Raw genomic sequence first — 17569 nt, 5'->3', positions numbered from 1 at the left:
GTAAAGAAAAAAATCTTTACTTAAAAAGTCATCTTTAAATGACAGAGAATTTAATGTATGTAAAAGAGGATTTTAAAATTGCATTGCATATGGATTGTATACGCATGTCATACTCCTGCTTCTTGATAAAAATCGCATTCCACTTGCATGACAATTGTCCGACTTTTCAGGAACAACATCAGACTGATTTTATAAATGCAGAGGAGTGTGAGCTATAATAAAGCAGATGGAGACACTGTGGAAACCTTTTGACGCATGCACAAAAGTACAGTTGACTCCAGTTTTGTTCACCTTTAAAAAACTAGACACCCACAAGAGACGAGACGGAGTAACTCTGCCTATCTCATCATAGTGAATGGATCCATTGGGGGTTCCACCCGAATTGTGTATTTCCGAAATTTAGATGGAAACCCAGACGCAAGTGCTCAGAGTAGCGCACAAAATAAATGTGAACTGAGCCTTAAAAGCAATCCAAAATGTTATGTACCTCAAAATGGTACCAACAAAAACTTCAACTCAATGCACAAAAATCCAGCCACAACTCAGGTCTATCAACAGTCAACAAAAGAGTAGGGGCGGTTTCTACGTTACTGGTAGCTTAAAGACTCTAAAAAAGTGACGTGTCCCCCCTTCCCCCCAAAAAAATCCATAGAAATCTACGCTCCCAAAACCAAATGCCCCCATGCCTGCTGAGCCACAAAATACAAACCAGTTACTGTCCAGATATTTGGAATTACTGTAGATCACTTAAACATTTCCAGGATGTACAGTACAGACCAAAAGTTTGGACACACCTTCTCATTTAAAGATTTTTCTGTATTTTCATGACTATGAAAATTCTACATTCACACTGAAGGCATCAAAACTTTGAATTATTGCATGTGGAATTATATACTTAACAAAAAAGTGTGAAGCAACTAAAAATATGTCTTATATTCTAGGTTCTTCAAAGTAGCCACCTTTTGCTTTGATGACTGCTTTGCACACTCTTGGCATTCTCTTGATGAGCTTCAAGAGGTAGTCACCGGAAATGGTTTTCACTTCACAGGTGTGCCCTGTCAGGTTTAATAAGTGCGATTCCTTGCCTTATAAATGGGGTTGGGACCATCAGTTGTGTTGTGCAGAAGTCTGGTGGATACACAGCTGATAGTCCTACTGAATAGACTGTTAGAATTTGTATTATGGCAAGAAAAAAGCAGCTAAGTAAAGAAAAACGAGTGGCCATCATTACTTTAAGAAATGAAGGTCAGTCAGTGCGAAAAATTGGGAAAACTTTGAAAGTGTCCCCAAGTGCAGTTGCAAAAACCATCAAGCGCTACAAAGAAACTGGCTCACATGAGGATCGCCCCAGGAAAGGAAGACCAAGAGTCACCTCTGCTTCTGCGGATAAGTTTATCCGAGTTACCAGCCTCAGAAATCGCAGGTTAACAGCAGCTCAGATTAGAGACCAGGTCAATGCCACACAGAGTTCTAGCAGCAGACACATCTCTACAACAACTGTTAAGAGGAGACTTTGTGCAGCAGGCCTTCATGGTAAAATAGCTGCTAGGAAACCACTGCTAAGGACAGGTAACAAGCATAAGAGACTTTTTTGGGCTCAAGAACACAAGGAATGGACATTAGACCAGTGGAAATCTGTGCTTTGGTCTGATGAGTCCAAATTTGAGATCTTTGGTTCCAACCACCGTGTCTTTGTGCGACGCAGAAAAGGTGAACGGATGGACTCTACATGCCTGGTTCCCACCGTGAAGCATGGAGGAGGAGGTGTGATGGTGTGGGGGTGCTTTGCTGGTGACACTGTTGGGGATTTATTCAAAATTGAAGGCATACTGAACCAGCATGGCTACCACAGCATCTTGCAGCGGCATGCTATTCCATCCGTTTTGCGTTTAGTTGGACCATCATTTATTTTTCAACAGGACAATGACCCCAAACACACCTTCAGGCTGTGTAAGGGCTATTTGACCAAGCAGTAGAGTGGTGGGGTGCTACGCCAGATGACCTGGCCTCCACAGTCACCAGACCTGAACTCAATCGAGGTGGTTTGGGGTGAGCTGGGCCGCAGAGTGAAGGCAAAAGGGCCAACAAGTGCTAAGCATCTCTGGGAACTCCATCAAGATGGTTGGAAGACCATTTACAGTGACTACCTCTTGAAGCTCATCAAGAGAATGCCAAGAGTGTGCAAAGCAGTTATCAAAGCAAAAGGTGGCTACTTTGAAGAACCTAAAATATAAGACATATTTTCAGTTGTTTCACACTTTTTTGTTAACTATATAATTCCACATGAGGTAATTCATAGTTTTGATGCCTTCAGTGTGAATGTACAATTTTTATAGTCAAAAAAATACAGAAAAATCTTTAAATGAGAAGGTGTGTCCAAACTTTTGGTCTGTACTGTATATCTCTAGAAGCACAAGCTTGGCACAATGTATTGTGCACTATGCTGGCATATTTGCCATTTTCACTCTGCAATACCAATTGCATGCTGTATATCTTAAAAAAAACATCCATTGGATGCAAAACAGGGCTGTGGAGTCGGAGTCTGTGTCCATTTTGGCGGAGTTGGAGTTGGTATAAAATGGACTGACTCCAACTCCCAATATATCTAATAAATTGGGTACAGTAGTTCAATTCAGGATGTGCTGGAAATGTTTCCATACGAATTTGGGAAAGTTATAAAATGTCCTATAATAATAATAATTTTTATTTATATAGCGCCAACATATTCTGCAGCACTTTATAATTAAGTGGGGACATGTACAGACAAATTCAATACAATTTAAGACAGTTTAAACAGTTACATTAGGAGTGAGGTCCCTTCTCGCAAGCTTACATTCTACAAGGAAATGGGGGGGACACAATAGGTGAAAAGGGCTTGTTATTTCAGGTCTGGCAATTATAATAAATAGGGATTTTCATATAAAGCTGCATGATCCGGTCATCAGCCTGTATGTTTAAGTGCAATAATCAAGTATCGAGTGCAGTTATCGTGTGCATGGAGGGTGTGGAGACAGATGAACAGTAGGTAGCAGATTCTGAATAATATTTAGGAGGGAACAGGGGAAAGTTAGTTTACTGAGTAGTTGTGGTGGTCGGCTTGTTTAAGAGATGGGTTTTTAAAGCAAGTCCTATAAATGTCTGTCCTATTCCTGATCTAAGGGTCTAGACTTTTAGCGGAGATTAATCTGTGCTAGAGTAAATTTATTACTTAAACATGAGCCATGTATGAGGCAGCCGGCGTCGGTGTCATGGAAATTGAGGAGGGGGAGTCGGAGGTTTGGCTAACTCACTCCACAGCCCTGATGCAAAATAGTCTCTACCTTTGTAGAAGAATTCCCAGAGGGTGTTCCAAAATAGATAAGAAACTAAGGAGCAAAGATAGCGCAATAGAGATTAAAAGGAATACTAAAAAGGTTATGCTAACCTGATTTAGTTGTGTATACACAACAATTTTATGACATATAGATCCAGCTGCTGCAGGTCCAATTGGCCATCAGACCAAGAATACACAGGGAAGGAAGATTTGTGGACGATGTAATAGATCCAAGTCCAGATAAGTGGTCTTCATTTGGTCGACGCGTTTTGAAGTACTACAGACTTCTTCACCAGGACACACAACCATGGTTTTAGAGTCTGCAAACTGTTCCAGGAAAATCTGCTCTCCAAAAGTCAAATAATAAGCCTTTACTACTGAGCCCTGTCGTGTGGCCAAACTGTACTATACAATCACTTGTGGGGTGCCATGTCCAGGAGAAACAAATGTATAACAAATTGTTGATTCATTTTCACAAATTTTTAGTTTGAAAAATGTAAAATCTGGGGCTAGTGGAAAAAAAATATTTTTTCTTCACTGCCCAATGGTATAAAATTCTGTAAAACACCTGTGATGTGTTCAACCTTAGATAAATTCATTGAGGACAGTAGATTGTAAAATGGGGTCACTTATGGTGAAGGTTTTCTGTTCTGGCACCTCAGGGGCTCAGTTAAATGTGACATGGAACCCGCATACTATTCCAGCAAAATCAATACGACAAAATTATTGTAAACAGCGGAAGGTTTGCACATTCTGCTAATCAATCTAATTTGGTTGATCAATTTTGACTGCAACTTAGGTGTGATGATCAGCAGTTTGATTTTTTCATATTAATTTAAGAATTAAAGTTCAGATTTTTTTTTTGCTAAGGACAACTGTTAAACATAAAAGTCCACTTCACATTGTCTGTTTTATTAATATTAAAACATATATCACCTACATTTTTCAACCAAAAGGTACATTTTTATGCCTGAATTTACCTGTAATTTATGTATTGGTAATGCATCAAAAAATTCATGTGCTAAGAAGAATGTATAGCCTGAAGGGAAAAACAAAATATTACAAATCAAACATTTATTACATCTTTAATTCTCAATTAACACACAGTAGCAGTGAACAAAAATTGCATTAAAGGGGTTGTCTGGTCTTCAGCTTAATTCTGCAGTCACTTTTTGGGACTACAGATTTTTGAATCCTTACAGTGTGTGCATTGATATCAGGATTCACTGGTATTGACAGTTAGAGCGGACGGTCACATAACCATAAGTATGTGATTTGCATACTTCCAGCCAAATTCCGAACAGATGTGCCCATCATCGCTCAATTCACTTGTCAATACCGGAGAATCCTGATGTCGGTCACAGAATACGATGTGGTGGGTATTACGGAAACCTGGCTGGATGAAAGCCATAACTGGGTGACAAACATAGAGGCATACACTACAATTAGAAAGGACAGGAAAGACAAAAAAGATGGAGGGGTGTGTATTTTCGTAAGATCCAACTTAAAACCTGTGCTCAACGAAGACTTTGGGGGGAGCTGCAACGATGTAGAGTCAGTCTGGGTTAATGTACATGGAGATGGCAATAATGGAAAGCTGCTAATTGGAGTTTGTTACAAGCCTCCTAATATAGCTGTCCGTACAGGTAGAGGATGAAATGCAGCAACTAATTAAAAAGGCAGCAAATAATAATAGGGTCCTTATTATGGGGGATTTTAACTATCCAGATGTCCATGGGACATGGAATCTTCCAGCTGTGCTAAAAGCAGCAAGTTCTTATCTACAGTTCACCCCTCTCAGCTGGTAGATGAACCAACCAGGGGAGGTAATCTGCTGGATCTGGTGCTGTCAAATAGACCAGATACTGTTTCAGATCTACAGGTCCAGGAGCATTTGGGAAGCATTGATCATAATATGGTAAGTTTCAATGTAATATTTAATAAAACATTTAAAAAAGGAAATGCAAAAATCTGGAACTTTAGGAAAGCTGATTTCAGCAAATTAAGAGAAGAGCTTAATCGTGTAGACTGGGACCACGTCATGGTAACTGGGGATTCCGAACGTAAATGGGGCATGTTTAAGGAAATACTACTAGAATCCTGTAGAAAATGTATACCTTCTGGTAATAAAATGTCCAGGAATAAAAATAAACCATTATGGATAAATAAGACAGTACAAAGCTTAATAAGACAAAAACAGGGCGTTCAAAATCTTGAAGGCCGAGAACACAGAAATAGCATTTCAGGAGTATAAAGACCTAAATAAGAAATGTAAAAAAGAAATCAAGCTATCAAAGTTATCTACAGAGCAGCAAATCACCAGCGACATTAAAATAAATCCCAAAAATGTTTATACATTCATCAATGCCAAAAAAAAAAAAATCAGATGTATCTGCCCTTTAAAAATGATACAAGATAATTGTAGAGGACAAAGAAAAGGCTGAGATATTAAAAAGGCACTCTTCATCCATGTTCACAAACAAACCGTCCGTTCCAGGGATCTTTCAACAAGGCAAAAATCAAAGTTCACCACCGAATATAACTAGTTTAACACAAAAAGAAGTACGCCTGCATCTGAGCAAACATTGATAAATCCCCCAGCCCAGATGGTATTTATCCACGGATACTGAGAGAATTGAGCTCAGTAATTGACAAACCGCTGTATCTCATATTCTTAGACTCTCTGGTAACAGGGGTAGTACCACAGGATTGGAGGATAGCCGATGTGGTACCGATATTTAAGAAACGTAAGAAGGTGGATCCAGGTAACTACCCTCCGGTAAGTCTGACATCAGTAGTGTGCAAAGTTTTTGAGGGCATCATAAGAGATGACCTGCATAGTTATATCACAGAGGGATTTTACTAATACCATTATTAGAATAAGAATAATAAAACATAAAACTAATTAAACAATTATAAACTGAATCTTTTGTAATTGTAATAGTGCAGTAATAATAAAAATGGTAATAATACATTGGTGAGGCCTAGTCCCAGTAAGTTAGTGTTGTGTTAGTGTAGGGAGTGCAATTGGGGAGAGAGGTTGAACTTGATGGAAAAAGGTCTTTATTCAACCTACGTTACTATGTTATGAGAGCAGTATAATGAAAGGACAGAGACCCCGATTCAATTGATGTGTCATCTACTAGGCTGCTTGCTGCAGAACTGATAAAACCAGTTTCCTCTGTTGCAGAGGTATCAGTTCTCTGAATGCTGTATAACCTTGCCCACAACACTGATAGTCAACTTTCTGTGTACACTGTGCATAGGCAGAAAGAGGTCAATCAGTGGTGGGGGCATCATTATACAGAGCTCATGAGTATGGAGTACTACATGGCAGCAGGTTTACTAGTCTTCTAGTGATAATCTGCTGCCGATAAAGCAGTGATTTTATAAAAACTACAGCAGCAGTCCAGTAAGTGATACATTGCTGGAATCAGGGTCTCTGTCTCATGCTGATCTCAGATTGAGTAGCAAAATCCTGAAGACTGATACCCTTTAAGGGAACTGTTCCCTTCCAGAAAGCGTCTGCCCGCTTTTAAAAAAATAAATAAATAAAACAAACAAACACACAATACTTTACTCCTCCTGCCTGGGTTCAGCACTGTGTCTCCCAGTCTGTGTTGTTTCGTTGCAGCGACGACATCACGTTGACAGCTTCCATCACCACTGCAGCCAATGACTAAGCTCAGCGGCTTAGGCAGTCGACATTGCCAGACCCGCCGCCAAAATCAGTAATTGGTTACAGAGGTGATGTGTACCCCAGCAGCCAATACACAGAGGTCAGCAGCAGAGACACAGCGCTGGATCCAGGGAGGGAGAGTACCTGCTCTTTCTGAAATTTTACAAGTATAAAAGTGCTTGGAGACCACTTTTCTTAAAGTCACTTTTTAGCCAGTAACAAGCCACAATGGATAACTGACATGACTATTTTAGCTGTTAAAAAAATTATTAAGGCATATGAACTCAGATTTTGTATAAATGTTTAACATGTTACCTGCTGGTACATCCCGTACATCCTGGTACCAGGAAATCGGCAGACCTGATTTTGTTACGCCTTTCTTGTAGGCTAAAGTATTTTCATCATATTCTACTTCAACATTGTTCCCCATTAGCCGGATTGCTTGGATTTCGCTTAGTTTAGGGCTCACTTCTACTAGGTGTATAGAAATATCACAAGACTGCAGGAGATGCTGAAACTGACTGAAGACCTGAAAAGAAGTTATGAAATACATTGCAGCAACTGTAGAAAAAGTTACACCTAAGGATTTAAAGGGGTTGTCCAAAGATGAAAATAAAAATGTTTTTGGCGTGGATATTTTCAGAATAATATACTGAGGCATACTCACCTTCCGTTACCCTAGTGGGTCCAGTGCAAACTACTCTAGAGCTCAGTATCAGCTCTGGAAGTAGCTACAGTATGTTTCTCACGTCCGGCTCTTCTACATACTAGACTGCTGCAGTCAATCATAGGAATTAGCGGGTGCATTCATTACTTCCAGAGCTGACGCAGACATCTGCAGTAGACGGGGCTGGATTCTCAGAGTTGATGGAAGCAGAGTATGCCCCTGTTTAAGCATGGATCTTTAATAAGATCCATGCTTCAAATGTTTCTTTTTTTTCCAACACATCCCCTTATATGCTTCACTATTATCACATAAAACATATGCAAGGTCTTAATAGTTGAATTATCAGCACAAAAACCCACCTATTTGAGCGATCATATGACATGCTACACTAAATATTGGAGACATTGGACTTGTGTAATGAATACATCAAGTACTACACCCAAAGTTACAAATATACTGCTGTCTTAGATTACGTTCCCACAATGAGCTTTTTGGCGAGTTTTGATGTTGTGTATTTTTTCTGAGCAAAAAAATGGGACGTACTACAGGTCCATTAAAGTGAATGGAATTTACAGAGATCTCATGCGCACTGGGTCTTTTATTTTTTTTTACTCAGCATAAACTGACCTGCGGTACATGCTTGAAATCCACAACATGTCAATTTCTCTTGTGGAAACGCTGAGTTTTATGTGTGGATTTTCCCATAGAATTGCATTAAATGCAGAAACTTTGCAAGTAAAAAATGCATATTACAACATGACAGACCAAAACAAGGAAAAAATGCAATGAAAAAAACGCAAGTAACCTAATGTAGCTAATAGGAGCAGAAATGCTGCATAAAATCTGCAACATCAAAAACTCTCCAAATACTCATCATGGGAACGCAGTCTCAAAGAGAACCTGTTCATGCTGAGAATGGTATCTGAACATTATGGGGCAAAAGGAGCTGATCAGATTGCTAAAAATTACTGTGGGGAAAGTTTCAGTAAAACTTGCTTTTTATTCATTGAAATCCTTGTGTTTGGAAGCATATGAGCCCATAGGGTGGCCCTTTCAGTGGTTTACAGTCTTCCCTGTATGATTCTGCAGAAATAGCTGTCAATCATTAATAGGAACACCCACTGGACTCATTCATTCAAACACCAGGGACTTCAATGAGTATAATACGAGTTAGGCTACGGTCACATTATCAGTATTTGGTCAGTATTTCACATCCAGTATGTGTAAGCCAAAACCAGGAGTGGGTGATAAATACAGAAGTGGTGACTTGTTTCTATTCTACTTTTCCTCTGATTGTTCCTCACCTGGTTTTTGGCTTATACTGAATCTTTTCCCACAAACCTATACATCAATCTGCTCAGCGTCTCCTTCTCTATACCAAGCTGTCCAGAGATCGCCGCGTTGCATATACGACGAGATACGTTCCTTTTAAGGTAAAGTGACACTGCAAAAATAACAGAAACATGCCCAGGAACGCTCTTTTCACGATAATCTTGTAGTCTAAACAAGCTGCCAACTACCCGACGAACGAGCAAACCACTCGCTCGATGGGTGAAATGATCTGAAGGCTTAAAAATCTTGTTCTCGGCAGCATATTAAATCGGGCTCATGCTGCTGAGGACAATTGCATCCTATGTGCACTTAACGATCTATTACAGATTGTTCAGTGCACATCAAAAGGGTGGCATGCCTGTACAAACCGACAATGTAAGAAAAAAAAAGCCAATGAGCCAACAAGTTCCCGAGTGGCGGTTATTAACGGCCGCATATCAGCTAATATAAGCGGACCCTTACAGAAGATACAGAACACTTGGAGGAACGGACCACTTTCTCTGGTTTGTGCAGCTTTCCAGCACTTATGGCTACATAATGGCTGCTGATGGAGGAACATGTGACCAGGGCTGTACATGGGCCTTCTCCAATGGTAAAACATCTCACAAGGGAAAGCTGCTTTTCCATTGGAGGAGGCTGATGAACGGGTCTGGTCACACATTCCTCCGCCAGCAGCCATTGTATGGACTGGAGAGCCAAACTCTTCAACTACACACTTACCCTCAGAATGTCATCCATTAGACTACCTTTTCCAGGACCTAGTTCCACTAACTTTAGAGATTTTGATTTTCCACCAGATATCCATTCATTAATACACCAAACTGCAATTAGCTATGAAAAACACAAAACAAGTTAATGTAGAATAAAACATGTAAAGTAAATTAAACTTTCAAAAATCAACATTAAACATTTTGCCACAAATTACAGTATAATTTAAGTTAAGGGTTTTAACAAGTTCTATTCATTTACAGGGCGAAAAATCTGAAGTGAATGATAGACATTTTGCTCAATAAGTAAAACAAGGACCAAATCACCAGCTATGAAATCATACTGACCTACATTGTTAATCATTTCTCAAGTAACAACAAACCATGTCCATGTTGTAAATACAAAAAGCAATAGTAATGGCATGTATGATAGCAATATGCAACAGCTACCACTATAGCAGGTATTGGAGCCACAATTAAATATCTGAAAAAGTCTTAGAAATGGACCAGAATATGAAATCTCCCGGAATTACATGGGTTGTTCCATAAACAACATATATTACCTATCCAGAGGAAAGATAGTAAATGTATGATCATGTGGGTCAGACTACTAACAGTCATATCAATAAGAGAACGTGGGGCTCAAAGTCCACCGTGAAAATAGAGCAGTAGTGCATATGACTGACCACCATTTCTATAGCCAGAAAACGGAACAGTGGCCATGTTCATTAATTAATAAATGCTTAATCATGCTCACTACCACTCTATTCCCAAAGGAGACAACTGGGCTCCTTGTTCTTTCGATTAGTATGCTGGCAGATCCTGGGTGATCATAAATTTATCATGTATGGGGCAGCATGCTCGCTTAGTGGGGTCTCAAAAACGTGGCCTGCATGTAGCCCCCTCAGGCTGCATTCAGCGGCCCATGGGGCACCAGTATGATGGGCCCACAATTCCCATATACACAGTGTGATGGGCTCACAGCTCCCCTATTCACAGTATGAAGGGCAAACAGCTCCCCCTATACACAGTATATAATTCCACGTGTGTTAATTCATAGTTTTGATGCCTTCAGTGTGAATGTAAATTTTCATAGTCATGAAAATACAGAAAAATCTTTAAATGAGAAGGTGTGTCCAAACTTTTGGTCTGTACTGTATATAATGAGGAGACCATGTGAGATATAATATATACAGTTATATGAAAACGTTTGGGCACCCCTATTAATCTTAAGCTTAATGTTTTATAAAAATTGGTGTTTTTCAAACAGCTATTTCAGTTTGATATATGTAATAACTGTTGGACACAGTAATGTTTCTGCCTTGAAATGAGGTTTATTGTACTAACAGAAAATGTGCAATCTGCATTCAAACAAAATTTGACAGGTGCATAAGTATGGGCACCTCACCAGAAAAGTGACATTAATATTTAGTAGATCCTCCTTTTGCAAAAATAACAGCCTCTAGTCGCTTCCTGTAGCTTTTAATGAGTTCCTGGATCCTGGATGAAGGTATTTTTGACCATTCCTCTTTACAAAACAATTCCAGTTCAGTTAAGTTTGATGGTCGCCGAGCATGGACAGCCCTCTTCAAATGATCCCACAGATGTTCAATGATATTCAGGTCTGGGGACTGGGATGGCCATTCCAGAACATTGTAATTGTTCCTCTGCATGAATGCCTGAGTAGATTTGGAGCGGTGTTTTGGATCATTGTCTTGCTGAAAGATCCATCCCCTGCGTAACTTCAACTTTGTCACTGATTCTTGAACATTATTGTCAAGAATCTGCTGATACTGAGTGGAATCCATGCGTCCCTCAACTTTAACAAGATTCCCGGTGCCGGCATTGGCCACACAGCCCCAAAGCATGATGGAATCTCCACCAAATTTTACTGTGGGTAGCAAGTGTTTTTCTTGGAATGCTGTGTTTTTTTTCCACCATGCATAACGCCTTTTTGTATGACCAAACAACTCAATCTTGGTTTCATCAGTACACAGGACCTTCTTCCAAAAAGAAATTGGCTTCTCCAAATGTGCTTTTGCATACCTCAGTCGACTCTGTTTGTGGCGTGCTTGCAGAAACGGCTTCTTTCACATCACTCTCCCATACAGCTTCTCCTTGTGCAAAGTGCGTTGTATAGTTGACCGATGCACAGTGACACTATCTGCAGCAAGTTGATGCTGCAGCTCTCTGGAGGTGGTCTGAGGATTGTCCTTGACTGATCTCACCATTCTTCTTCTCTGCCTTTCTGATGTTTTTCTTGGCCTGCCACTTCTGGCCTTAACAAGAACTGTCCCTGTGTTCTTCCATTTCCTTACTATGTTCCTCACAGTGGAAACTGACAGGTTAAATCTCTGAGACAGCTTTTTGTATCCTTCCCCTTAACAACTATGTTGAATAATCTTTGTTTTCAGATCATTTGACAGTTGTTTTGAGGAGCCCATGATGCCACTCTTCAGAGGAGATTCAAACAGGAGAACAACTTGCAAGTGGCCACTTTAAGTAGCTTTTCTCATGATTGCATACACCTGGCAATGAAGTTCAAAGCTCAATGAGGTTACAAAACCAAAAAAAGTGCTTTAGTATGTCAGTAAAAAGTAGGTAGGAGTATTTAAAACAAGAAAATGATAAGGGTGCCCATACTTATGCACCTGTCAAATTTTGTTTGAATGCAGATTGCACATTTTCTGTTAGTACAATAAACCTCATTTCAAGGCCGAAACATTACTGTGTCCAACAGTTATTACATATATCAAACTGAAATAGCTGTTGCAAAAACACCAATTTTTATAAAACATTAAGCTTAAGATTAATAGGGGTGCCCAAACTTTTTTATATAACTGTGCATAATATATAATATATATATATATATATACAGTACAGACCAAAAGTTTGGACACACCTTCTCATTTAAAGATTTTTCTGTATTTTCATGACTATGAAAATTGTACATTCACACTGAAGGCATCAAAACTATGAATTAACACATGTGGACTTATATACTTAACAAAAAAGAGTGAAACAACTGAAAATATGTCTTATATTCTAGGTTCTTCAATGTAGCCACCTTTTGCTTTGATGACTGCTTTGCACACTCTTGGCATTCTCTTGATGAGCTTCAAGAGGTAGTCACCGGAAATGGTCTTCCAACAATCTTGAAGGAGTTCCCAGAGATGCTTAGCACTTGTTGGCCCTTTTGCCTTCAATCTGTGGTCCAGCTCACCCCAAACCATGTCGATTGGGTTCAGGTCTGGTGACTGTGGAGGCCAGGTCATCTGGCGTAGCACCCCATCACTCTCCCTCTTGGTCAAATAGCCCTTACACAGCCTGGAGGTGTTTGGGGTCATTGTCCTGTTGAAAAATAAATGTTGGTCCAACTAAACGCAAACCGGATGGAATAGCATGCCGCTGCAAAATGCTGTGGTAGCCATGCTGGTTCAGTATGCCTTCAATTTTGAATAAATCCCCAACAGTGTCACCAGCAAAGCACCCCCACACCATCACACCTCCTCCTCCATGCTTCACTGTGGGAACCAGGCATGTAGAGTCCATCCGTTCACCTTTTCTGCGTCGCACAAAGATACAGTGGTTGAAACCAAAGATCTCAAATTTGGACTCATCAGACCAAAGCACATATTTCCACTGGTCTAATGTCCATTCCTTGTGTTCTTTAGCCCAAACTTTTCTCTTCTGCTTGTTGCCTGTCCTTAGCAGTGGTTTCCTAGCAGCTATTTTACCATGAAGGCCTGCTGCACAAAGTCTCTTCTTAACAGTTGTTGTAGAGATGTGTCAGTTGCTAGAACTCTGTGTGGCATTGACCTGGTCTCTAATCTGAGCTGCTGTTAACCTGCGATTTCTGAGGCTGGTGACTCGGATAAACTTATCCGCAGAAGCAGAGGAGACTCTTGGTCTTCCTTTCCTGGGGCGGTCCTCATGTGAGCCAGTTTCTTTGTAGCGCTTGATGGTTTTTGCAACTGCACTTGGGGACACTTTCAAAGTTTTCCCAATTTTTCGCACTGACTGACCTTCATTTGTTAAAGTAATGATGGCCACTCGTTTTTCTTTACTTAGCTGCTTTTTTCTTGCCATAATACAAATTCTAACAGTCTATTCAGTAGGACTATCAGCTGTGTATCCACCTGACTTCTGCACAACACAACTGATGGTCCCAACCCCATTTATAAGGCAAGAAATCCCACTTATTAAACCTGACAGGGCACACCTGTGAAGTGAAAACCATTTTCCGTGACTACCTCTTGAAGCTCATCAAGAGAATGCCAAGAGTGTGCAAAGCAGTCATCAAAGCAAAAGGTGGCTACTTTGAAGAACCTAGAATATAAGACATATTTTCAGTTTTCACACTTTTTTCTTAAGTATATAATTCCACATGTGTTAATTCATAGTTTTGATGCCTTCAGTGTGAATGTACAATTTTCATAGTCATGAAAATACAGAAAAATCTTTAAATGAGAAGGTGTGTCCAAACTTTTGGTCTGTGCTGTATATATATATATATATATATATATATATATATATATATATATATATATATATTATTAATTTATATAGCGCCATTGATTCCATGGTGCTGTACATAATAAGGGGATGCATACCAGATACAGACGTCACTTACAGTAAACAAACTAACAATGATAGACTAATACGGAGGGAAGAGGACCCTGCCTTTGCGGGCTTACATTATATATATATATATATATATACAGTACAGACCAAAAGTTTGGACACAGCTTCTCATTTAAAGATTTTTCTGTATTTTCATGACTATGAAAATTGTGCATTCACACTGAAGGCATCAAAACTATGAATTAACACATGTGGAATTATATACTTAACAAAAAAGTGTGAAACAACTGAAAATATGTCTTATATTCTAGGTTCTTCAAAGTAGTCACCTTTTGCTTTGATGACTGCTTTGCACACTCTTGGCATTCTCTTGATGAGCTTCAAGAGGTAGTCACCGGAAATGGTCTTCACTTCACAGGTGTGCCCTGTCAGGTTTAATAAGTGGGATTTCTCGCCTTATAAATGGGGTTGGGACTATCAGTTGTGTTGTGCAGAAGTCAGGTGGATACACAGCTGATAGTCCTACTGAATAGACTGTTGGAATTTGTATTATGGCAAGAAAAAAGCAGCTAAGTAAAGAAAAACGAGTGGCCATCATTACTTTAAGAAATGAAGGTCAGTCAGTCCAAAAAATTGGGAAAACTTTGAAAGTGTCCTCAAGTGCAGTTGCAAAAACCATCAAGCGCTACAAAGAAACTGGCTCACATGAGGACGGCCCAGGAAAGGAAGACCAAGAGTCACCTCTGCTTCTGAGGATAAGTTTATCCGAGTCACCAGCCTCAGAAATCACAGGTTAACAGCAGCTCAGATTAGAGACCAGGTCAATGCCACACAGAGTTCTAGCAGCAGACACATCTCTACAACAACTGTTAAGAGGAGACTTTGTGCAGCAGGCCTTCATGGTAAAATAGCTGCTAGGAAACCACTGCTAAGGACAGGCAACAAGCAGAAGAGACTTGTTTGGGCTAAAGAACACAAGGAATGGACATTAGACAAGTGGAAATCTGTGCTTTGGTCTGATGAGTCCAAATTTGAGATCTTTGGTTCCAACCACCGTGTCTTTGCACGATGCAGAAAAGGTGAACGGATGGACCCTACATGCCTGGTTCCCCCTGTGAAGCATGGAGGAGGAGGTGTGATGGTGTGGGGGTGCTTTCCTGGTGACACTGTTGGGGATTTATTCAAAATTGAAGGCATACTGAACCAGCATGGCTACCACAGCATCTTGCAGAGGCATGCTATTCCATCCGGTTTGCGTTTAGTAGGACCATCATTTATTTTTCAACAGGACAATGACCCCAAACACACCTCCAGGGTGTGTAAGGGCTATTTGATCAAGAAGGAGAGTGATGGGGTGCTACGCCAGATGACCTGGCCTCCACAGTCACCAGACCTGAACCCAATCGAGATGGTTTGGGGTGAGCTGGACCGCAGAGTGAAGGCAAAAGGGCCAACAAGTGCTAAGCATCTCTGGGAACTTCTTCAAGATTGTTGGAAGACTATTTCCAGTGACTACCTCTTGAAGCTCATCAAGAGAATGGCAAGAGCGTGCAAAGCAGTCATCAAAGCAAATGGTGGCTACTTTGAAGAACCTAGAATCTAAGACATATTTTCAGTTGTTTCACACTTTTTTGTTAAGTATATAATTCCACATGTGTTAATTCATAGTTTTGATGCCTTCAGTGTGAATGTACAATTTTTATAGTCATGAAAATACAGAAAAATCTTTAAATGAGAAGGTGTGTCCAAACTTTTGGTCTGTACTATATATATATATATATATATATACACACACACTGTATATATACACAAACATACAACTATATTATATATACATACATATATATATATATATATATATATACACATATACACACACATACAGTTGACACCAGAAGTTTACATACACTATATAAAAAGACACATATGCATGTTTTTCTCAGTATCTGACATGAAATCAGAATAAACCTTTCCCATTTTAGGTCAATTAGGATTACTATAATTTTTAATATTTGCCAAATGCCAGAATAATGAGAGAGAGAGAGAGAGAGAGAGAGAGAATGTTTTAAGGCATTTTTTTTACTTACTGCAAAGTCAAAAGTTTACATACATTTCATTAGTATTTGGTACCATTGCCCTTAAACTGAATGACTTGGGTCAAACGTTTGGGAAATCCTTCCACAAGCTTCTTATAATAGTTGGTCTTTTATAATAATAGTTATAATAATAATATAATAGTTGGTCATAATAGGGGTTCTTTTGGAATAGAAAAAAATAAAATTATCCAAGGAAAAGTCATTGTAAATCAATTCTCAAATACATTTAATTAGCAAATCACACTTATCTTGTCTAGTGAGATAATCATTATGTACAATAACATGGCCTCCTCCTTGTTGCAGTAACCTGTCCTAAAATGTTAACCCTTTAAGGATTGGGCAATTTGGATAGTTTGGTGTTTTTATTTATACCATTTTATTCTACTTATAACTTTTTGATTGCTTTTTCATTTTTTTGTGTGTCAGTATGATGAAAAAGCAATGTTTTTGGTGTGTTTTTTAATTTTTACGGTGTTCGTTGTACGGAATAAATAACGTGACAGTTTTATAGATTGGGTCGTTCCGGAAGCGCTGATACATATTATGTGTACTTTTTTTATCTGTTTTATCACAAAGGCTGTGCTTTAATTTGTCTAAACTGCTTCACATGATTTTTGTGCACTTTGAATTTTTTTTCACTTTATTAAATATTTAATGTAACTTTTTTCTTTTACTTTTCCACTTAGTCCCACTGTGGGATATGAATCATTTTCACTGTGATCACTGGTCTTATTCATTGCGTGTACCTGCAGTGTCCATATGATCACCTTCAGGTGGGGGTTAGAGGTTATTGCACATAATACACATACCTCTCCAAACACTTGGCTTATTTCAGGGGAAGTGATGAAATCTCCATGTTCACCTAGCATGTCATGATGCATATAGTAGCCCTGGGTAACAAGAAAAGGTGCAGAAAACCTGATATTTCTAGGTAAAATATATACAACTACAGATGACACTACAGTTGGAAATTATTTATTTAATAATGCTTAATAACATTTAGAGCATGAAGCTTGTTAAACATGATTGCAGATACATAAAAAGTATAAATATTACATTGATATTTATTGAAATTAATATAAAATCAGCGATAACCTCGGATTTTGCTGGGGGAAGCCATAGCCACCCATGGATTGCCCCTGAAAAGACTCGGGTGACCAGTGTAATACAGGAGCAGCTCTCAGGGTGGCT

At 39.3% G+C, this 17569-nt stretch overlaps 1 protein-coding gene across 4 annotated transcripts in view; it reads right to left on the bottom strand.

Annotated features, from left to right (window-relative positions):
• NDUFAF7 (NADH:ubiquinone oxidoreductase complex assembly factor 7) overlaps positions 1-17569 on the bottom strand; it is an 86209-nt gene that overhangs the window by 46484 nt on the left and 22156 nt on the right. For 3 of the 4 annotated variants that reach the window (XM_073671444.1, XM_073671443.1, XM_073671441.1), the window contains exons 3-6: positions 17188-17268; positions 9712-9822; positions 7308-7521; positions 4294-4352 (exon numbers count right to left, since the gene is read on the bottom strand). In XM_073671444.1, coding sequence (XP_073527545.1) covers positions 4294-4352; positions 7308-7521; positions 9712-9822; positions 17188-17268 — 465 coding nt within the window. The remainder of the gene's footprint in view (positions 1-4293; positions 4353-7307; positions 7522-9711; positions 9823-17187; positions 17269-17569) is intronic. The other variant, XM_073671442.1, reaches the window with a different exon arrangement.

This window comes from Phyllobates terribilis, unplaced genomic scaffold, assembly GCF_046119375.1.
Source record: "Phyllobates terribilis strain yellow unplaced genomic scaffold, ASM4611937v1 Scaffold_3__8_contigs__length_932513732, whole genome shotgun sequence".
Lineage (NCBI taxonomy): Eukaryota > Metazoa > Chordata > Amphibia > Anura > Dendrobatidae > Phyllobates > Phyllobates terribilis.
The sequence above is the reverse complement of the archived record's forward strand: the minus strand, read 5'-3'. Positions and strand labels throughout refer to the sequence as shown.